At 32.1% G+C, this 24,749-nt stretch overlaps 4 protein-coding genes across 6 annotated transcripts in view; 3 read left to right on the top strand and 1 right to left on the bottom strand.

Moving 5' to 3' along the window:
- Window positions 1-23,468, top strand: part of LOC143919698 (uncharacterized) — a 94,726-nt gene extending 71,258 nt beyond the window's left edge. For both annotated transcript variants that reach the window (XM_077442152.1, XM_077442151.1), the window contains one exon: window positions 23,422-23,468. The gene's annotated coding sequence lies outside the window, so the exon portion shown is untranslated. The remainder of the gene's footprint in view (window positions 1-23,421) is intronic.
- The window catches only part of LOC143919699 (uncharacterized), a 492,686-nt gene that overhangs the window by 184,064 nt on the left and 283,873 nt on the right, over window positions 1-24,749 (top strand). The window lies entirely within an intron of this gene.
- Trpm (transient receptor potential cation channel, subfamily M) overlaps window positions 1-24,749 on the bottom strand; it is a 154,205-nt gene that overhangs the window by 9,810 nt on the left and 119,646 nt on the right. The window contains exons 6-19 of one of the 2 annotated variants that reach the window (XM_077442149.1): window positions 17,775-17,988; window positions 11,953-12,112; window positions 9,555-9,691; window positions 9,241-9,397; window positions 8,961-9,108; window positions 5,714-5,900; window positions 5,383-5,641; window positions 5,092-5,278; window positions 3,419-3,608; window positions 3,132-3,343; window positions 2,896-3,054; window positions 2,013-2,075; window positions 562-738; window positions 120-468 (exon numbers count right to left, since the gene is read on the bottom strand). In XM_077442149.1, coding sequence (XP_077298275.1) covers window positions 120-468; window positions 562-738; window positions 2,013-2,075; window positions 2,896-3,054; window positions 3,132-3,343; window positions 3,419-3,608; window positions 5,092-5,278; window positions 5,383-5,641; window positions 5,714-5,900; window positions 8,961-9,108; window positions 9,241-9,397; window positions 9,555-9,691; window positions 11,953-12,112; window positions 17,775-17,988 — 2,599 coding nt within the window. The remainder of the gene's footprint in view (window positions 1-119; window positions 469-561; window positions 739-2,012; window positions 2,076-2,895; window positions 3,055-3,131; window positions 3,344-3,418; window positions 3,609-5,091; window positions 5,279-5,382; window positions 5,642-5,713; window positions 5,901-8,960; window positions 9,109-9,240; window positions 9,398-9,554; window positions 9,692-11,952; window positions 12,113-17,774; window positions 17,989-24,749) is intronic. The other variant, XM_077442150.1, reaches the window with a different exon arrangement.
- Window positions 6,190-8,745, top strand: LOC143920138 (uncharacterized). Its single transcript, XM_077442855.1, has 3 exons — window positions 6,190-6,217; window positions 6,282-6,537; window positions 6,700-8,745. The coding sequence occupies exons 1-3, from the start codon at window positions 6,190-6,192 to the stop codon at window positions 8,402-8,404; spliced, it is 1,989 nt and encodes a 662-aa protein (XP_077298981.1). The 3' UTR covers window positions 8,405-8,745.

Below are 24,749 nucleotides of genomic sequence, written 5' to 3'. Positions count from 1 at the left end.
CAATTTTTGATGCGAAAAAAAGTTAACAACAAATTAGAAGTTTTTATATGCAATATATTTTAACATGTAATAAATACATATGTATATTTGATGTGAGTAGTAGATATTATGTATATTACCTAGATATTTATTAACGCCGAGAATGTTTAGAATGCGAAGGTACCAATATATTGAATCGACACAATATATAACTCGGCCAATGTCTTGGGTGCTTGGTCGTAACCTCAACGACAACCCAACAAGGAAGAATATTATGATGGCTGCGTCGCAAGGATTCCACATGTTCCAAGCCCATACGCTGAATTTGTGACTGATGGCTACAGGTTCTGAACAAACGATTTCTCGAATCTTTTCACAACCAAGTGTCGTAATATAAGCAATAGAGTATAACTCTTGCCAAGATGGTGTTCGCTCCATTTGGACTAACACCGTATAAGTGAACATCATAAGAAAAAACATGTACGCCAGCTAAATTAAAATAAAAGCACGTGTTGTATAATTACATATGTTAATATTTAAAAAAATATATAAAATCAAAATAATGATAAAAAAATTGTATACAGAGTCTGCCCAAAATTTTGTAATCGGGGCTGTGAAAAATTCGTAAAGCTTTTTTTTTAGTCGGAGAGGTCTGTTCTGTTTTACTTCGTAATAATCGAGAGCTGGTGGTGTTTGTAGATCTAGCCCGACTTTGCCATTTTCTTGCACTCTCGTTTCGTACTCGGTACCGATCAAAGCCTTTAATAAACAAAAAAGTTAAATAAACATTACTATTACAATACAATATGTATGTATGTATGTATATACAATATCCATTTAATGCATACATAAATAAAACATCAATCAAAAGTAAAACATAAAACATCAATGACAATAAAAAAGTAAAAGATTGTTGTGATTGGTTTTTAACATTAATAAATGAAAAAATGTTAATTAATAAAATTATGGACATAATGGTTATGCAAAAGTCATTGGCTTCCTGGATTTAAAATTTAATAATCTAATGATATTACAGAGTACCATTTGTAATTATTTATCATCAATTTGGGTTAATATATTATTTTAATCCAAGTGGACAATAACTAAAATATAAAACAAAAAAAAATTATGCAGCATAAAAGAATACACGTATGGAAGAATAAATTAAATATTAATTAATGAAGTGAACGTATGAAGTCAAAATGCTGTGATTAAATACAAGTATTCAGAAGAATTGACACCAGATATAAAATCACCCAAATATTTGGCATTATTGTGATTGGTTAGCAATCATGCATTGTGGATTTAATCCAACCTGTATTAAAATTGGATTAGTAACATGGACGAGACGATGATTTCATGACATACATATGAAAGACGAAAGGCAACCAAAAAACACTCCGTAAAAAGTGTTGAGAAATAATGAAAATACATACATACACACATAAAACATATATGTAATGCAATAATGTTTAAAACTTCAGTACTTTAATTTGAATAAATAAATATAATACTAAGTGCCTAGAAAAGGGAGATAGTATTAAATTGAAATATGAAAAAAAAAATTGGAAAATATTATCCAGCCTCGGAATTATCAAGAAATCTCTTTTCTGAAGTGAATATTTATATTTTTTTTAGAAATGTACATATGTATGTATGTATGTATTTTCATATAATAAAATGAAAGAATTATGGCATTCACATAGCCGTTTTCCATAGTTAAGATTAAGCAACGACGAGCGATGTAAAATGCTGTGCAAGTTAAGATTGAAATTATGTACATACTAGAAATAACAGCATTATACATACATATAAGTTGATATCAAAAGCAACATAAACATATGAATAGTAGGCATAACAGATTCATTTGTGACAACATGAAGATGACAATTTCATAAAAGAACAAGTACAATGTTGTACGTTTTCACTCAAGTGGCACATTGGAACATATCGAAAGGCACAATACACACAGACGTAGTAATATAACTACATATATGAAAAATCAAGTGCACATTCGTGGACCGACGAGGTACCTTTGTGCTCTGCTGATCCGAAGCAAGCGTACGGCCTGACAGGGATTTTCTCCTTACGCCAACCTATGATGATAATTTTATAGCATTTTCAAATGAGCATAAATAATAACCTCCAACTGCAGTATTTTCTCTCTCTCTCTATTTCTAAATTACGCCTAGTACAAGGATTCTTAGCCCGTGAACCCCTATGAGATCCTTCGTGATTTTAGTTTCAGGAGGTCTGCACTAGTGATTGAAATAAAATCTTTATTTCAACTAACCTGATGTAAGCTGTCTTGAAGATGCTGATTGAACCCAAAAAACCCAAGTAATACAATTGGAGTTTACCTAAAAGATCTTGGAGAATTTCAGTGCTTCTTGTGAGAAGTCTCATCATCTTGTACAGTGAACTATAGAAGTTTTAATTCCGTTTACAACGGTCAATCTATGAATGTGTATTTTCAACACTCCATACATATATTCTACGTATGTATCGGTATAATATATAAGAATGAAAATAAAAACACAAAATCAATTGCATGTCCGACATGATATACAAATTGTCAAACACCACAGTTTTTTGTTCTAATTCAAGATGAATAGCACAAGTCTATACATTCACATATGTGTGTATAAGTACATATACATAAATATGTGTACATTTTGAAATAAAAAATATTTCCACAGAATATATGTATTTTTTATTATTATTTTGGTAACTTGATTTCCTTCGTGATTTTAGATAGTGAATTTTAATATTTCATTTTGGGAAGGGATCTCTGAGTTGTATCTGACTGACAAAGGGGTCCACAAAGAAAAAAAAGTTAAGAATCCCTGATGTAGTAGCATATACGTACATTTTATATACACATGGAATACAAAAAAAATCACAAATGAAACTAACTTCAGCGTCCGGGTTATGATTTTTGTCGCCTTCGTTTCCTTCTTCCAAGCTTTCATTTTCTAAATGCTCTTCTTCAGTCTGGGGCATAAGCTGCAGTTCTTCCTTCGATTTGAATTCTAATTTAACTATATAAAATGGACATAATAGTCCGAGTATGACCTGAAAATTGCCAAGAGTTTTCCAATGACATCCAAGTATTAATTACATATGTATATTTACACAGTGTGTGCAATTACTTTAAGATTGGTATTTTTTCTGGTGCGAAGTCCGCCCATCCAAAGGTCGGCAAGTATGATTTGAGAGCAAGGATGAGCTAAGAGTGCACGATGGTTGGCCGCAACCGCTAAGCTAAGGCACGTTTGTCCTGACCAATTTTGAAGTTCACATGTCAGCAGCTGTTGGGCTTGATCGTCGTCTTGACGATAGCAGAAGTCGAGCAGTTCCAATGCTATAAATATATCATTAAAGAGTTAGCAAAAAACGATAAATTTTAATTTTTTATTTTAAATATCATACAGTGTACCCTTAGTTTCAAACTCCTTTCCACAATTTCTAAGCTCTTCATATATTTCAGTTTCTAAGTCGTCTTCGGCAGCTTCGTGAGCCATAGCTTTGTATAATTTGCAAGCGGCTAAAGCTTTTGCAAGGGCTTCTTCACCATGAGTCCACATCAGTAAAGCCATTTGATGGCGTTTGGTCAACACGGCCCACATCTAAATTAGTCAATCAATACATATAATATGTGTATATACGTTAACTCTATAACACTGTTATTTATTCAGTGGTTTAGCTTATTTTTTAATTTGAAATATCGAATTTAGATATTTTGAATACGTATTATTGATTACTTCAAAATCGTACCAGGTGAAATCAATTCTTTATATATCAATTGTGATTTAAGAAAAAAAATATATATTTCTAAATTCACTTGATGAATGTTGCGTATATTATGGCAGTACATACATCTAATATATAATTTGGAAAGAGACTTTGTATGTAACATCCGTTCGTTCGTTTGCAGACGACAAATTCGATTTAATTTTTTTTCATTTCGATTTTTTTCGATTCAAAGGAATTAAAGTCCCCGCAGGGGGCGCCGCCGGGAAAAATATACTTTTTTATAAAAAAAATCGGTGACCGTCATCGCATCGAAAGGTCGAAACATCAAAAATGTTCGTTTACCATGAATACATATGAAAAGTGGGTAGTATATATATCAGTGGCGTGCGGTAAAACTCTCTCTACCCCCTTCGTAAAGCCTCACTTAATTTGCGCGAGCAGGACACAAGAGGAACAGGCTTTTCCTCCCGTATCCTGCCCGCGCACATTAAACAAGGCTGTACGACAGAAAGAGAGATAATTTCACCGCATGCCACTAATATATATATATATATATATATTATACATACATATATACATCCATACATATAATACATAGTATCGTTTACCATGCATACATTCTTTTTGATCTTTCGACTTAAGATCTTTCGATTTTCGATCTTTGCTTTCTGATATTTGTTTTTTCAATCTTCCGAACTTTCGATACCGTGATGTAGACCCAAAAAAAAAAAAAATATATAAAAATATATTTTTATATATTTTATTTTATTTATTTTATTGTATCGTTATTTTTATTTCTTATTTCTTAAGAGGGCTGAACAGCAGCGCCTTGTCCATACAAACGTACTATACTTCTCCCTTCCTCAATTATGGCACTAGAGAAATTATTTTTTAATATGCTATGGATATCCACCATTGGGGTGCATCTATCGTTTTATTTTTTTGATTAATTATTTTTTATAGGAGCTAGGAGCCGCCAAACATCTATAAAATCGCCTCTTTTTTACACCCACGAAACGAGTCCAGCGTGCTTATTTAACGGTCAATTTAAAAAAAATACGCCGATAGATGCACAGAAAGTATCTTTCTCATACCGATGATGAATTTTTTTTTTAAATTGGTCTAGTTTTGGAGGAGAAAATAGTAGAATACGAAACCTCGATTTTGTCAATTTAAAATACGTTTTATCTGGTCGAAGCACAACTGTCGCATTCAGTCAATATATATATTGATATATATTGTCGCATTCACTCAATATATACATACATTATTTTTGTTTATATTACAAATACCGAGCGAAGTCGGGTAATACAGCTAGTAATGTACATATATTATAATTTGTATTAAACTACTAACCAACAGTTCATTGAATGGATAATCGAAAAGAGCCATCTCAGTAGTAACTGGCATAAATCCAGTAATTAAGCTCAGAGGATTTCCACTACAATGTCGTACAAATGAAGCTGAATTACGATGAACGTTTGCATTCTTATTCATTACTTTAGCATAAATGGGACGGAATTTTCTTCTAGTATAATAAGCCCTAAAATATTACAATAACGAGAACGATTTAATTGGATCGAGGTATTGGTATGAGAATATGAAAATATAGATATTATATATGTATGTATGTGCATATGTGTATACCTATATGCACCTCCCATGAGTTTATTGATAACGAGACCCACATCGTGCAGTGTATAGCAATAACCACACGGAATGTGGGGTCTTAAATCTCGTAATATGTGTCCTAAAGTATTAGTTGGTCCCTGACGAGTATTGTATAATTCTTCTAAGCGAGGAATCGTTAAAAATTTTCTCATGGAAACTCCGTTTTCGAGGAGCAGTTTTACAAAATCTATTCGATCGTGTTCTAAAGCTTGCATCATCGCTTCATCTAAAGCTCCTGAAACGTATAAGTACACATTCAAATATTAGTTTACATATGTATTAATTGATTTGAGGAATTTTGTGTTACCCGGTGGCCACTCTTGTCCATAGACAAAGATCTCCGAACGTGCAATGTCAACTCTATTCCACGTGAGAGCTAAGGAAAGTTGTTCTGATGGCGTGAGATGTTGAGATCTGAACAGTGCCGTTAAAATCGTTTGATCTAATTCTGGTGCTCCACCTTCGGCTCTATCTTGTATCCGGAATACTGTGATCTAAAATCAATAAAATACACATTTATTTCAATCATCGTCATTAATCTTTTAGATTTCGTATTGAAAAGCTGCAATTTGTCGTGGTATAAAATTGAACGTAATTGCAAATTGATTGGCGAGTTGATGGACAGATACAAATGAACCAAAATGAGAGTATATAAGGAATGGTTCGAGATTTAAAGGGGCACTTGCTTCAGTACATTTTTAGATGTGTAACATATTAATGAGAATTTTAAACATGAAGCTATTCATAATTATAATTTTAGTTTTTTTTTGCGTCGCAAAATGTATGACGCAGCAAATCGACATACAAAACGGTAAGTTTGTTTGTATAGAAACGTGTGTAAAAAAATGGATAAAATATAATAATGCTAATTTCAGATACTGAAACGGTTATCGTGCAACAGGAAGAGAAATTAACGTTTTTGAAACAGAAAGTTTATCTCCTTTCTCAACGATATGAAGCACGTAGAACACAAGCAGAAATGTGTGCAAAATTGATCGATGCCATATTTAAAAAGGACAATTTTATGTACATTTATTCATTGGTAAATGAAGTAAATTCGTGGCTTGATAATTTTATGCACATGGTAGAGAAGAACAACCGTTTCACCATAAAATACCAAATGATTGACGTGTATGTATAATAATTTACAAATGTATTTAAAAGATAAGAGCTCTATGAAGAAAAAGATTTACTATAAATTATAAGTATACTTTTTGATCACAGAGTTTAGCTTTTTACGATTTATATCTATCAACCTGTGTATATTTAAAACTTGGATTATTGTTTAATTAGTTACAAGAGGGATAATATGTTTAAAACGAACAAAGTTAAGAAGACTGATATGTTGAAGACAACGACGCGGAAGAAGTTGGACGTGATAATATTATACATAGAAAATATAATGGAGGCGGAGATTATATTGAAATCTTGGACGAAAAATCATGGCAGTCACAACGACGAAGATTACATTTTTTTCATAACCAAAGAATCATCAAAGAGTTATTCCGAGAAGATCATGAGACGAATGTGGGAATATTTTTCAATTTTTAATGTATTTATTGTGGACATTGGTGACATGTCACACAATTTTAATGCTACTGTAATGTTCACTGCTCACAATCCATATAGTGAACGTGCAAAGTTTGAAGGCGACATCTTGGATGAGACGAATATTGAGGAGAAGTGCACAGAGATTGTTAAATTTATAAAGATGAGAGTGCACAATCTACAAGGGTATCCATTGAGGGTTACCATATCAGACTATACAGGACTTTCGGGACCCATTTGGGACAAAGAAAAGAAACTGATTGGATTTGGAGGTGTGGAAGGAAAGGTCGTTGCCGAGTATGCAAAGATTATGAACTATACTCCAATTTACGTCTTGCCAAAAGAAAAAAATGCAAATCCTTCATCGGTGTCGGCTAAGTCTGATTTAGTTGAAGTTGATGGAATAAATGCAGATTTGTATGGTAATTATAGAATAGTACTTTATGATACAGATATGAAGGTAAAGTTCTTGCAGTCGCTGGAGCAGACGAGAATAGTCATTGTAGTTCCGACATCTTCTCCCAAATCCAAAACTATCGGCACTATCTTGGAAGTGTTGAATTTTTCTTCTAGAATTGTTGCCATAGCTTTTTTGTTGTTCATAGTTACACTATGGACGTTGATAAGAGTCAAGAAATCGAAAGGAAAGGTGGGAATCTGGTCTAATTTAATCATTGTTCTAATGAACTGTACAAGAATTGTGCATTTTAGCGCAATAATAATGCCCAGATCTGCCCAAGAAAAGGCGATTTACATAATACTAGCCTTGTGGGTTTTCTTCATAGGCAATTCGTTTACTGCTAAGATAGTGAGCAGTTTAGCTACGACTACAACCGAACATGTCAACACATATGAAGATTTAATCGACACTGATTTGATGATAGGCAGTATGGTTTCGACCCAAGACGCTCTAATCAAAGGTTTCGAGAATGTTACTAATGCAGACGTAGTTGCAAGAAATGAGCTGTACAAAAGACAGTTTCTGATAAGCTCACCCGGGGATACCATATTGAATGTGGCATACAACAGAACATGTGCTATCATATGTCCCGATTACGTATCGCGAGCTTATACAAATGAATTCTATTCTAAAATTGATGGTAGGGATCTGTTGTATGAAATGGAGGAAGCTGTCAGCACGTTATATTGTGCTCAAATGGTGCCAAAGACGTCTCCATTGGCCGCTGCATTTGAATATGCTCAGGATATGTTCTACCAGGCTGGATTAATGAAATACTGGGCAGGTATGGAAGATCATCGGTTGATGATAAGGAAAATGCACAGACCGAACGGGCCGTCAACCACTTATAGGGAATTGAATTTGGGTAACTTGTCGTTTACTTTTACAGTTTGGATTCTCATGTTGACAGCCTCATTTATAGTGTTGTTGATTGAGATTTTGGTGTCCGAGGCCATAGATGATAAATATATTTCAAAATATACCAAGTGAATTTCAATTTTTTCAAAGATCGATCGTTTTTTAGCACGTTTTTGGGGAATTTATTGTAGCATCCAATACATCTTAAATATGTATGTAAAGTAGTTGCCTTGTTTTGTTGTAGTAGCTTGATTTTATTAAAAATAGTATACAATTGAAATAAAAGTGTTTTAAAAATATAGTTTTTTTTTGTAATTTATCTTTAATATGGTATGATTTTTGTGTATTTTTGAAAACATTAATTATTCAGTTTTGTATAGTGGATATTTATGTCACCTTTTATGCATTTTTTTTTTATCTAAGTTTTGGTCAGTATTTATAAAAAAAAATTGGTCAATATTTATAATAATAAATTATCTAAATTGTCAATATAAATAAAGCAAAGTTGGTACTGGTATTGAATTGTTAGTTTTTGGGTCAAATGGTCAGTTATTTAACTAAGCTTCATCAAATCGAAAAGTATATTTACATAGTCGTTAGAAATGTGTATTTAATTTGAACACCGTTTTCTTTTTTTTTGAATAATCAAATGTATAACACTGTGTTAAATAAATAATCTGGAACATACTAAATTTTTTCGTCTTGTACATTGCAATAGTTCATGATACAGACATTCAGCTTGTTGGGGTCCAACTTCAAAAGTTTTCATAATAGTTGTGAGCAAATATCCCTTCATGGATTCTAGCACTGTTTGTTCTCCACTTTCAGCAGCGTATCTGAAAAAAGAAAAAAAAGTTAAAAACCATTCACAAAAAGTTGAAGTAAGATATGCATACAACATATGTATGTATATTCTACACAATATGTACATAAGTATATCATGGGTATATGTAATAAAAAAAATATACTTGTGAACAAAGGCTATAAGATCAGCAGCACGACCGCTTCCATCGCAAACAACTACCGGAACGGGAGGGGTATCGGTAACATATTCTAATACTGCCCTCACTGTGTGAGTCCCACCTTCGATCACCAAACAAACCACTGGAGTGGAAGAGTGAGTGTCTGAAATAATAGCAACACCAGTTTCAGAATAAGCTAGAATCGATATAAGCTTTGCATGTTAATCGAAAGCCACCAGCGTCAGAGTGCTCAAACCCATAAACTAAGCTTATGGTGTATAATTTAGTCACAGTGGGTAAATTATTCACGCTATACGTACTTAGGTGTAGTTTTTGGGCAGAAATGAATTTTTCTAGTTTTCTTCTCAGTAAAATCTCCGCACCGTATCTACCACCAGTTCCATTGTCGACCAGTAAGAAATAAGCATGTCTGTTGTTTAGAACGGCAAACTTGGATCTGAAAGTTTAGCATATCAATTCATATTCGTATTCTGTAAGCAGAAATATATACGCACATATCTGTATTTACACGAAAGCTAATTAAATACATATATTATTGATAAGTAACAGGTGATGTGGAAGATTTTCTAAAACAAAGCTCGTATACATTTTATGAGTTGGCATTGAAAGTCTTTATTGTATATTAGAATATTGTTCATATAATCACCACAGCTTCATTTCAGCTTCAATCATTCAAATTGACCCTAAATTCAATGCGATTATTGGAATTTGTTAATAATATTTATGGCCTATATTTAATGAAATTGATTTAAATCAGGTCTGTTTTAGCAAGATGGTGACACATCCTATACGAGTAATGATCGCATCATTACCAGAAACGACAAGGTCAGTTTGCCTCCAAGAACTTATCCAATGTATTCTATTATGTATGCAGTTTAAGAAAAAAAATCTTGACATCAAATTTTTGCATGTTCACAAAAATTCACCTACTGTTGTACATAGATACATTAAAAGTCATTGAAATATTTTAGTCCAATAGCAAAAGACGAGTCGTCTAAGTAAAACAATGGCGTGTTTCGATGTTAAGCTCAAGTTAAGTCCACGTCTGAAAAATGGGAAATTTTCCGTGGAAACAAAACCTTTAAACTACGGTTTTCGAAAACTCGTAGAGCAGATAGGATCTGTGAATTGTTGAAATAAAGTTGGTAAAATACTATTACAGAGAGCTTTCGATATTGCAAAAGTTATTACACATATTGTAGTGCAGCTTTTGTACCTACACACAAGTGTACATACATATATATGTATGTATATGTAATAGTGTTACGATTATACATACATACATACATTAGTTAAAATTAATCACGAAAGCCGTTTGTTTAGGACGGATGTCAGATGTCCATTTAAGTTTACAACAAACAGATTTGCATTTAAATAGTAGAATAGTTAATTTAAGTAAGTATCATTTAATAATAATATTGTGTATGACTATGATAAGCTTTTAATTATTTAATACAAAATAATTAGTACTTTTCCGGAGATATAATTTTACTAAAACGTTTCAAAAGAGTACCAATGTACGTACCAAGCTCTTTATGACAGGAAACAATCTTATATAATATATAATATTTACACACACTGGAATCAAAGTCATCTCATCAAACATTATATAACACATACATACATATGTCCATGTATGTATAATAAGTGGTATTAAATTTGCAGTTCATTTGAAATAATTTGTATGTACAATCATATACACATATTTAGTATACGTATATATATATAAAAAAAATTAAGAAGAAGATCGAAGTGATCCGAATAAAATTGGGGGTTGAGCCGACATTATTTTATTTTAATATCCAAATCAATTATCCCTGGAAGCAATTAGGTTTTCATGGTAAATATCGCGGTAGGCTACTGGCTACCGGCTAAGAATCGGATTATAATTAAGGTCAAAAAACGCGACTCAAACTCTCCCTCTGTCTCTTCTCTTTCTCTCAGGCAAAGTCGAAATGCTAATTTTAAAAGCTTGATTAAAACGAAATTAAGAGAAAAACGCGACGAGACGGAGACATTAAAATTTTCCGCAGAGTAATCTACGGTCGGCAAAGCTAATTACGTAGCACTGAAATCTGTAAAGGTGAAAGTTTCGTAACACGTTAATTATGGACTGCTAAAAAGGCCAAATAAATCCCCATGCATTTTATGATATTTCAAGATCGTATTGAGAAAATACAAACTAAACTGTAGTTGAATTTACAATGAAGTGCTCGAAAATCTACTATTATTTATTTACTGTGTGATTTATCCGACTGAACGCGTCATCCATTAGCATCCATAAACCTGTACCTACCAGGATGGTAATGACGCAAAGTCCCCATAGTCCAAAGTCTACACATATTTTATATCTACATATATTTTTTACGAAAGCATGATATCTTGTACCCAATTAGGGCTAAAATAAACGTGCTCATGAACTCCCCCCTCTCGAGAGTTGTTCGACTCTTTAACTTACTGGCACATTCCTTATATCTCTTCAATGCCAGCTACATACATATGTTGAGTTGGTCGAACACATCCTACATAGCACGATATAATTATCATTATTATTTATTTGTTTCTTCTTTTAAAATAAATATTTCTTCTTTTTGATATGGTTTTTATTATTTTTGTTTTTCTTGCTTCAGGACAATGTACATACATAGTAGTAGAAGGCATTTGGGTAAGTTAGATGGAGACGTATCAAAAACAAACCTGGGCGACGATATGGAGTGGTAAGGGACATCTCTATTGTGTCCCAGCAGTTCGTGGTTATTTTCCACGATGCCCCATGGAGCAATTCCGATGCTGACGACGCGACCAGCTCGTTGCGATCTCTCAAGCAACAGCGCATCTCCAACTTGTCTTGTCACACCTTAAAAATAAGTGCACATATGTGTATAGTAAATATATAAGATCCAATACGAGACAACTTCTTTGTACAATAATAATATAACAGTACGAAATTTAATTCAATTTTTTTTAAATTAATTTATTGAAAAATCAATAGGTCTCAGATGTAGAGATGCATAAAAACAAAGAATAAATATAACAAAATAACATTTGAGCCCAATTATAGATCTTTACAAAATACATAATATATCTAGTACATATAGACAAACAAATGAAAAATAAAAACTAAAATATGACTAATTAGGACAATGCATAATTAAACAAATAAAGTGATATAATATAATTGGACAAAGAATATATAATAGAAATGGATCAATCAGTCAAGACTCTCCAGATGGCAGTCCTGAATTGATGTAAGGAAATACCGAATAGATCAACCTCATTCAGCTCTCCGTTAAGCATACGATAAACACGCTGTAGATAGGAATATTTTAGGCAATTTATTTTGAAAGGATTAAGTGAAAAGAGTGCGACGTGTCTATGTAGTATACCGAAGTGGGATCCTGAAACCAGCCTTACTAAGTAAATCGGAACAATCAAGGAAACCCAGAAAGATTGCACTGTTCGACAAATGACGACTTTTTTTTTGGTTCAGAGACGAGATATGACTTTTTTTTTATAGATATATGCCAAGTAAACACGAATCTGTTAATAAAAAATGTTGATTGACTCGAGATTCGGAGATATATATGTTTTTTAATTCGCGCGATTTTTCTATATCTTGGTGTTGTTCGGTCGATGTCTCAAAATCTTTCAATTTCCTGTTCAAAATGAATATTGGAATCTATAGTCGGGTATTTTATCTTTCATTTGTAGTTATTTTCAGCTTTCAAATCTCCGTGCTCCACTAGTACGAGTTTTTAGCTCGCAATTTTACCGATTTAAAATTCAGCACACTTCAAATTAACCCTTTTAAACGAAAATAAAAAAAGTGTGGCCAGAACACTATCCCAATAAACATGTTTCAATAGAAAATACTCAATATAAAATAGTATTAACAGTGGGAAAAAATCCCATGTGAAAATACGTACTTTTGACTTTTGATTTGAACTGGACGATTACTTAGAGAGATTTGAAAGCTGAAAAGTACTACAAATGAAAGTTAAAATAACCGACTATAGATGCCAATATTCATTTCGAACAGGAAATTGACAGATTTTGAGACATCGACCGAACAACACCAAGATATAGAAAAAGCGCGCGATTTAAAAAACACATACATATATCTCCGAATCTCGAGTCAATCAACATATTTTATTACCAGATTCGTGTTTACTGTGCATAGATCTATAAGAAAAGTCATATCTCGTCTCTGAAACATTTTTCGTGTCGAACAGTGTTGTTAAAGGATAGGATTTTTTAAATATCGAGAACAGTAGTATGGGCGAAAACGGTAGCGTAAGGATTTAATAAATTTTAGTTGTACTTTTTCAATACAATTAATATGGGATCAATATAAATATATTTAAATATGATTTAAGCGTATGGAACGTATATGTATTGTACTGTTCTAACGTGCACATACGTATGTGTTAATAGTTCAGAATTTGGCGTCTCGAAGTGTTTAAAGAGAAAGGAGCAAAAAGTGAGGAGCAAATGCCATTAATTCAGCACACAGCGATTACGCACACGCTCCACACTTAAATTGTTGAGGTCTTGAGCCGGAAATTCCAATAATTATAATTAATATACATATTGTATTATCGCCCACGAATGAATGGCGGTATTCCGCAATCAAAATGTTAATTTATTTATGAATTAGTGTTATTATTGTGTAGTAGGTACCTACATAACTACAGTGGCTGGCCGGTCGTACGAAGGTTCATGTCCACACATTTCGTTGTTTTGAAAATCTACTCCTTTTTGAGTTTCCGAAGCAAAACACACATTGGATTTTATATTTGGACATAATTTTTACAAATTGTACATACAATAAATACAGAAGATTTGTGACAACAGGAAAGATGATTTTTGCCAATTTTGAGGAACCGCTTCAACAATGATCAGATAAAATTGGCAAACTATGATAAGAAACGATCAATTTGGAGTCACAGATACTCCCAAATCTAACCAGCAGTTTAGCGGATCGAACCCACTGATCACTTGGTGCTAAACATACTCACGCTACCATTAAGCCATACTGCTGGCTTATATGTACATATATGTAGTTGGTGTAATCTCAAGCCAGTCGTTAAGATATAAAAAAAAGCTCTGTAGGGAAAAGTGTAGAGATAATGGGTATGTCGTTGCGGTGTGCTTTAATGGAAAATGCACTTTTCTATATAAAAGCTTTTATAAGTGCATCAAGGACGATAATCCAAACTGCATTTATGCACGTTCGGGGAGTACAGATTGCCTTGAAATGTTAAAGATATCTCAAAAATTACATAGGATGAGGTCGTTTAAAACCAAAATAAATTCGGACGACACGATGAATTTCAATTTGAAATACATACATATGTATGATATGGGTATACGGCTATACATATTATATGATAAGGGTATACAGGTATAGGGTTCGTTAATAAACTTTCACCGCAGTAAATGTGGCAAACAAACATAACCCTCGTTTTGTTTTTAACGGCCAGCGCTCCTCAAACAACTGTTTGCATGTTATTTATTGATTTAGTGTACATATAATAAGTTTTCGACCGATCATCATTAGCGGAGAAATCGCCAAAATTTCATTAATAACGGGGCAACTGTTTGTGACAACTTTTTAAGTGTCTCAACTTTTCGACACAAATAATTAGGGTAATTTATTTTGATATGTTTTTGAAAAAATGTGCGTGTTCTTATATACCTATATACATATGTATAATCTGCTGTGGTAGTAACGTTCTCCAGCATTTTAAGAGGTGTCATATATTATACATATGTATCTACTAAGTATATGTACATTTGTGTACATATTTATAAACGAAAATTAAGTACATACATACTATGAAATATACATATGTATGTGCATTTTGATTTGAATTCAAGTCGAATGAACGTCAAATTTGCATCAGAATAAAATATTACAGCAGGAAGCTAATTAATAGAAATTTATATATATAATCATTAAGAGGCATATAAATGTAAGGTATATTTAATTATGAGGAATTCCATTGACAAGTCAAATAAATGGAAAATATGACGGGATAAAAAAGAAACGTTGGAATTTATCTCAATGCACAAAAACGAGAGACATTAATTCGAATTGAAATTATGCTAATTTGGAGAAATACCGAGGGGCTTTCAATTCACAAATACGTCAAAAATGAGCGATCGATTTTATTTACACACAAAATGAAAATATAAAAGTCGGCTTTTTGAATGATCGTGGAATTAGTCCGTTTTAACAATGAGTCTTGGAAATGAACAAATGTACAATTATTTCGTAAAGAAATTTATTTATTCGTGAGCAATTTTTTTGGAGTTTTCCAATTTTCATACAAATCGGTACTGACTGATATGATTTTGTCAATTTTTTTGGAAAATGGACTTACTCCACTTACGTACGAAACGAATCGTATAATTTACGCAACGGAAAATTATATACATATATATATTTTTTTTGGCTTCAAATTCGTTTCACGTTCTTGCCCTTTTTTCATAAATAATAATGAAGGGTTTGTGAGTTAAATCCACACGCATTTCGAGAGCGGTTTAACTATACCAAGAGATGTTTACTTTCCATTCGCATTTAAAAATCATTTAATTACAATTTAAAATTCTGAAAATGTTTAAAAACTGTAAAATATATGACATTATTTTATCTTGTGTACATATATTGTTTGTGATACATTTTTTATAATATGTACATATGTATATGTATATGTCAAGGCAACTTTTTTATAATTGATTCTTACTGCGGCCATCTCTGTTCAACAATGGAAGGAAATGCTTCAGTTATCAGTCTTTTACTTTTTTAAATATAAACTTAAATTAAACAAAAAAGAAGCACTTTTTTAACACGCAAAAACGACTTTTAACTGACTTTTTCCAGAGAAATGTTATTATAATAACAGAAGTAGCTTCAGGCGTCATATTATTGTCGAGTGAGGAATGTCCACAGACCTTTTCAAATAATTTTGGCGTCAGTCGTATTTGACGCTTGGTGCTCGACGTATGTCCGATAAAAACTTATCTGTTTGTTTATATTACTCGCAAGATGGGCAAGTGCATCGTTAAAAACGATCGGATAAGAGATAAAAATGACCACTGACAAGAAAGCCATGTGAAACGTAAAGGAGGTATGTAAAAATTGCACAATGCATTCGAAAACACACAAAAATTGCACAATGCATTCGAAAACACACAATAAACAACATGGAATACATTTTTATAAGTAAATTGATCATTTAAGTAACATATTATTCAATTAACATCGTAGGTTGACAGTTTTTAAAAGTGTCACCTGCATTCTACATAAAATTTCAGGGCTGGCACCAGAGCAATGTAAAAATTATTTTTAAATAAATGTAAAAATATTTCTATTGGTGGCGCCAAATACTCAATTATGTATATTGATAAACAATGATTTAATTTTAATTAATATAAATATCGTTAATTTTATATTATAGATATTTTTGTTGAAACTATACATTACACGTTAATTTAAAAGTTCCCAAGGACAGACAGATACAAAAAAGTGGATAAAAATAATCCGCCAACTGAGAAAAGAAACGCATAACACTACTATATACTCAAATTGTACATAAATAAATCTATGCATATAAAAATAAAACTTTAATATCTGTAGTGAATGTGTGATGACCCTGATCATATTCCGTGCGTAGTTATGGAGACGTACCGCGTATTACTGACACAATTTATTTATTCGTAAAGGCACTTCTATTATCATAACATTTCTGTCTTTTTCACACTGTTTTAAGGTTTTAATAAAAACATGTACCCTCCCAATTTGCGTCTTGTTCAAATCCAGTGCGTTTTAAGTATCATGCGTGGACTGTTGAATAAAGGTCTTGGCGTAATGACTTCCGTAGAACATCAGAAACTTAATTCAAACCGATTGGAAAGCACTGCCCAATATATAATATATACATATGTACGTATACACACACATAGTATAGAATTGAGTTTTCAATCTAAGCAATGCGTGTTTGTGCATCGACATTTTCGTAAGCGGAACGTGGTTGGAAATTTAAAACGATTTTTCACTAAGCGCATGAAAACTCTTCGTGTGCAAATATAAACATATGTATGTGTATGTATGTATATATCCGAAGCAGGGAGGGGTTAATCGAAAGCATGTTTTTCTTTATTGGGTACTAAATTATTTGTATAGGTATAAAATATAACGTTAAATTACACACACACACACACTCACGTAACGGTAGTGCAGCACATTTCCATTCATAACTTTTCATTGCTTTGGGGCAAAATGGAAATTTTCATCCAATACATAACACTTACAAAGTTGTGTACCTAGTATTATACATATGTACATACAAAATACATATTTGGGCTAAATATTATTCAACGGTTGTAAATTTCGTGTCGGAATTTACAACCGTTGTATGTTATATGATATTGTATGTATGTAGGTACATATATAATGTATGTAATTACATATTGTGTTGTAAAGGTGTAGTAAGAAGAGGGTTAATCCCGCTTACCGGTATTAGTTCCACCAGTGAATATCCAAGCGCCAGTAGTTTTGGCGGCTTTCAGCAGTCCCTTTCTCAGCACTTTTTTCAGTTTTGGCTGAAGTTCGAAGTTTGCCTTTCCGCCTTGGACTGTGATGAGCAACTTGGGCAATTCCAGGCCCCATTCCCGCGTTAAAAGTTGCACAATTAGCTCGGGACGAGTGTCGTAAGCCAGACGAACATACTAAAAACAAAAACATTAAATAAGATTCAACAAATCAAATACAAATCCTATTTCATCTACAAGAGTATGTATGTAGGTACCACTTAGGCTTTTTGTATAAAGCTATGGCTTTGCCAAAGCTTTTTGTATGAAGTTTACCACCAAGGGTTTTGTAAAAAAAATACAGCTTAAAAGTAAGCATTTACATACATTACCGGTACGATTTTTCAATTTAAAAAAAAAATTAATGCGGTTGTGACCAACACATGACTTAATCTATGTATTTGAAGAATATAAGGTCACAAAACAATATTCGATAATTAAACATACATACACATACCGGTTATAAGAGCATTTTCGATGCAAATTGAGCGTAAATGTAGGGAAACTTACACAAGACAAAAGTTCTACTTCCGGTTGTAGGATTTTGTTCATATTTTTTTATTACGTACAATCACTATAATTATTATACAAATTAAATATCAAGAAAATAAAAATAGTTTAAAAGGTCGAAATCAAACAATGAAATATTGTTTTAAAAAAAAAACTACTTCCGGTTTACGAATTCTGACCAAAACCTTATCAGTTCTTAGTTAGTAATATAAATATAACATAAAGAATACAAATATAAATTTTCAGCTTCATACGTTCAGGTGTGTGGAAAGAATCATTTTCATAACATTTTTGACTTTTCTACACAAAGAGGAAAAAACCCCACTTCTGGTTTATTAAATTTAGTAATATTTTTTATTTTCATTACATTGACACAAGAAACTTATAAGAAGAAGAGGACACATGTCTAAGGGGTCGAAAAAAATAGTGGAAGAAAAATCGAACAAGAGTAAACTGCCACTTCCGATTGACGGTTGCTTACCAAATTGCATACATACATAACTTGGTATTCATCTTAAACCTCTAGATATGAAATTTAAATTCAATAAATCAAAAGGTTTCTGAGAAAAACATAAAAAACCTCGATTCTCTAGAGTAAAGTAAAGGTGTAAAATTTATAATTTCTATTCATGTAAAAAAAAAATAGTCTGATTCGGTTAGCGGTTTGGAAGATATGTAGTTGAATTCAAAAACTTAATAAAAAGAGGATACCTATGTATGTATAAGGGGAGGTACTATTTCCGGTCAAATGAAAACTTCGAAAAAAATTTACATCGTGTCGATAAGAACTTCAGTAACCCATACTAAGTTTCAGTTTGATACGACTAATTACACAGGTTACCTAAACACAATCTGCTTTAGGTCATCGACTTTACAGAGTCTTTAATTAATATTATGCATTAGATGTATAAGAATAGTAAATAGGTTTTTGAGCTCTTTTTCCTATTATGCTGTATATTAATATTAGAATAATATATGTAACACTGATTACTAACCAAATTAAATTAAAATTGTAAAATAGAAAATGATCAGCAGAACAGTAGCTATTAAAATTGATATAAGATGTATTGTGAACATAATTTCGTAATAATAAAAAGCATTTAAAAATCAAAAAAATACGACTAAAAACGTGTTCAAAAAATCCCCAAAATACACAGACACACACACATTTCTTTTAGATCATGAAAATGTGATCAGTGATCGATCTGAGTTCGAATCAGGCGGTAATGAAAAGGAGCTCGTCCTAATTTGATTATTTATGAAATATAAATATTAAAAATAAAAAATATTAAAATATTATTGTAATTTAATAATAAAATTATAATTAAATTATATATATAATAAAATATTATTGTTATGTAATAATTTAATAATAAAATTATAAATATCAAATTGGAGGAAGAAATTGTTTGGTTCTCGAGTTGGAATTTTCGCATGATCACAAAATTTCATCTATTGTTACTACCTACTAAGGTTTCTGACCCGGGTCGACCCGGGACAAACATTCCCCGGAATTCATCTCGAGTTGGAATTTTCGCATGATCACAAAATTTCATCTATTGTTACTACGTACTAAGGTTTCTGACCCGGGTCGACCCGGGACAAACATTCCCCGGAATTCACGGAATTTTTATTGTCCCGTGTCCCGGGAATTCTTATCTCGAATCCCTGGAATTGGATTTAAAAAATCTTGGAAATATACAACATTTTCAAGACTGCACGAAGAGAAATAATAAATCAAATACACAAAGAATCGTAAAATATTCTCAACTTCGACCGAAACTGAAAGTGTTTTTTTCCATTGCTGGAAATTTTTGTACCAAATCTAGAAATAGGCTTTCGGATTCTCATTTAAATATTTTAGTATTCTTAAGTAGCTACTTTAAATAAGTTTACTTTTATAATTCCATTTTTTCCAGATAATAGATATATTATGTACTATATATTGTTTACTTTTTTATATTTTGTAAATAAATAAATATTTTTTTTATTAATAAAATATATATTAAATTGAAAAAAAATGTTTTTTTACATGTGTCCTGGGATCCCGGGAATCCCGGGATCGATCCCGGGTTCCGTCCCGTGTCCCGGGAATTGAAAAAGTCCGGGAATACAGAAACCCTACTACGTACATATGTAGATAAAGTAAAAATCTATGCCTTAATAGGTTTTTATTTTATTTTATTTTATATATGTATATTATGTATGTAGTTTGGTAGATGTGGATCATTAGCTATCAAAATAGCACTATGCGGGTGTGAAACAGCCTTTGTACAGGGTGTTTCAAGCACTATCCGTACAAGTGTTGCTGAAGTGGTCTATCCACTTTGACAGTAAAATACTCAAGAGAACTACATATGTATGTAAGACCAAAAATGCATAGACACAGGTATGCACATATGATATAAATACGTAGATATACTCTTAGTCATATAAGTACATACCAGTTGAATTTCGTACATTCAAAAGAAAAGGAAAAGTAAATTTCGTATGGGGGAGCTTTCGTTTGATCCGGGGCTCCAACCCAACACCGTTTATGGTCTAAGTTTGGGTATCATGGTGTATCATACAAACATACATATACATATGTACCAACATATGCAGAACACCAAAGTTGAAAACTGTGGATTTAGATACATATGTACTGGACAAACTAGCCGGCGAGAGAAGATAAAGAGTAGCCGGCGATGCCCGGCATTGAAAGTTGAAACTTTAAAGACACACTTTAAAGGACACCGAACCCTACCAAAGTCCAATTAAATTAGTGGCGAGTAATAATTTTGTCTCGAGGGACGTCGGGTATGATTCAATCTTCCCGGGTCCATGGCACGCCGTATTTATTGATTTACCTTTTTAATCGGAAATGTCCTCTTTGCTTTCTAAACATACATACATATGTACATTATTATTAGTTTTTTATGACTTATAGTATTTGCTATAAGAAAATTATTTTTACTTGCTTTTAACTCTTTCGACCGATTGGTCGAAAAGCTTTAGCAAATGCGAACTTCAGAAAACACTTATTACTAGTTCAGAATATATTAGCTTGCATGTTTTCTTAGAATCGCATGTTTTTCCTTTGACTGTAAACAGCCATGAAATGTTATATACATACATATATAATATAATATAATATAACTAGTGGTTTTACCCGACTTCATTCGGTATTTGTTATTTATATAAACCGCTTAAACAATAAATTTATTTGAATAACAAAAAATAATACTAAACGACAGCCAATCAGAAATGAATTAACAAACAGCGAATATTTTTTTATTATTATACATATGTTATATAAGGGATTCGGAACAGAAACTCAAAAAAGAATTAGGATCTAGAGCTGAAAAAGGAATCCGAATCCGGATCCGAAACTGAAAAAGGAATACGGAACCGGAACTGAAAAATAAATCCGTATCCGGAACTGAAACATGAATCGGAATCGAAATCTGAACAGAAAAGAATCGAAATCGATATCGATATCGTCGTCAAAACAAATTCGATTTTTTCGATAACGTCACGGATTCTAATACCCAAACCTTACATACGTACATATGTACATACATTAAACCTTACAAAGTGTCTTTCGAAATTATATATTAGATGTATATAAAATATACATACTACACAGTTTAAAATATGAAACAAAAGACACGATTAAGCGAATTTATTTTTTCACGCTAAATTAAATCGCTTTGTAGATATACCTACTTATTATACATGTACGATAAGTATTATACATACATATATATGTATAATACATATAATAGTAGCCTGGGGTAAGTCTAACGACCTCCAGGGGGAGACCCATAACGCAAAGCCAGACTTTTATGATTTTTTTCAAATATCAGAACGAAAATCTAAAAGATTTATTATTTATTAATGTCGCTTTCGTGCAATTTGTGTGCGGCGCAAAATTATAATTTTTTATCTGTACAATTATGCACGTTTGAAATTCGCGACAAAGAGAGAGATGCTACACTGCTAAATTCGATCAAAGATTCTGCAAAGGGTTTTGATTTCGCGACGAAAACGTAGTCAAATGTTTGTGTATGGATTTTTAAATCGGTTAGATGAAGTCGTTTTGTGAATATTATTCGTTTCTTATGTATATATTTGCTGAATGTTCACATAGACTAGGGTTGTAATCAACATGCTAAAGGGGTTCGATCGACTAATTACTGCGGCGGAAAACCAATTTGACACGGTCAATCATATTATAAATTTTATTTTATTTATTTTTAATCTATACCAGGAAGACCTAACGTTTAAGCCCAATGCACCTTCCTAGTCAGAAACATTGTACAGTTGATACAAGTATTATACAAAGTAAATACATATCAATTAACACCCACAGAGACATCGATGATCAAATTTGTAAATTTGCAGCATTTTATACAATTCAGCGAAATTCGAGATTTGCGAGAAAATGGGCAAGGTTGCCAATTTGTTGGAATCGTTTCAATGAAAATCAGATAAATTGGTAAACTGTGACGGGAAACGATCAACCTGGAGTTACAAATCCAAGGTCTGGCCAGCAGAAACCAGTGGGATTTGAATCCGTGACCATTTTCCTCAAAGCAATATATACTAACCACTAGTTAATTCTGCTGGTAATGGTATATGTACATATGTACGTACATACGTACTATGTTTCAAGCATTATAGGTAGCTACATATGAGTGTATATAAAATTATCAAATCGTATATGTATATATTTTTATAAATAAACAGTGAATAAATGTATGTACATATTTGAACTTTTAACTAAATATATGAACAATGTAATTCAAAATTGTGTTTGAAAAGTGAGGTGAAATTGCAGAATATGGAAGCTTGGGACCCCGATCCGATAACAATGTGTATAATAATGGAATGGTGTAAAAAGCACAAGACAAATAGCCCCGACAAAATGTGAAACAGTAAATATTACCACAATCATATTTAATATTCATTGTAAATAGGTTTTTGAGTTATTTTTTTTATTATGCCGTACATTAACATTAGCATAATATATGTAATACTATGATTACTAAAAAAAATTGAATTAAAATTGTAAAATAGAAAACGATCAGTATATCACTAGCTATTAAAATAGATATAATACGTATAATACGTACATTTTAAAAATTAAAAAAAAAATTAATATTTTTGGAATACTTATAGACGTGTTGGAATACTTATGGATGAGTTGTTTTAACTGAGGCTATGGTACATATATGTACATGTATGTATAATATACCGTATCACGACATAAGGTCCAATGATATAAGATCCAACGACAAGGGAATCTTCTTTCGTGGTGCCCTTGTCGTTGGATCTTATATCATTGGACCTTATGTCGTGGAGCCATAATATACTGATTGGTATACGCCGGCTATTTTGTTGGATTTGTGTATCTGTGTAAACATTTTATTATCAAATTTACCCAAATAAGTTCGCATCGAAGAAGTTGAAATGCAGCTAAATTACATACGAATATTTCTTTGGAATAAAGTGTGTTTTCCTTATGAAATGAACGAGCGAAAGTAAAATGGCTTTGATTTTAAGACCGCGAGGTAAATTGGTCGTGTCAAAAGAAAAGTAAAAGCAAAGACACCGAAGAGGAGTGTCACAAAGCATTATAATAAGGCATTAGACGGCAAGGAACGGATCAAAAGAAGAGTGGCGAAAGTGAGCCGAAGCGACATTGAAAAAATAATGGAACATCCACTTTGTATTATTTTACGATTGAATTTCAGGTTCAAATTGGTAGGAGATCGAGAATAGTTCAACAAAAAATGAGAGGAAAATCTTAATGAGTACCAACTCAGTATAATGAATCCCCGGTTGATATAAAAGAGCCATCGAAATACCTGTAAAGCGTATTATTAGAGCCGAAGGACCGGCCATTTAATATCGACTCAACAATATTCCGTTGAAAGAAACCCGTTTTTACAGCCATATTAAAATGTGAGTTTTCATTATTTATTCATTTTACTTTTTTTTTCTCCTTTGTATATTTTTATATACTATTTTAATTTTGTTCAGTGTAAGCAAAGAATGGGATTTATGGATTTTATTTTTAATTTTTACACTTTTGTTATATTTTTTTTCTCTCTGAATGATGTATTATTTTCCTTTTGTTACTTTTTTTTATTTTATTTTACCATGTTTTCTGCTTTTGCTTTTTTCCTTTATTTACAGTTTACTTGTTTTTATATCATGTTTTTATATATTTTTCAAATGTAGGCCATTGTGGCGCATTAGGTTCTTCCTGTAATGCCACAATGGTCCAAAACTATTAAATAAATAAATAAATAAATAAATTATCGAAAATTTTCTTATCGTAATGCATTTGACGTGTAATTAATTCCGCGAAAACCGACATGAAACCTAAAATTGAAAATCGA

Source organism: Arctopsyche grandis, chromosome 12 (assembly GCF_051622035.1).
Source record: "Arctopsyche grandis isolate Sample6627 chromosome 12, ASM5162203v2, whole genome shotgun sequence".
NCBI classification, from domain to species: Eukaryota; Metazoa; Arthropoda; class Insecta; order Trichoptera; family Hydropsychidae; genus Arctopsyche; species Arctopsyche grandis.
Note: the sequence above shows the minus strand (reverse complement) of the source record. Positions and strands in the feature narration are given on the sequence as shown.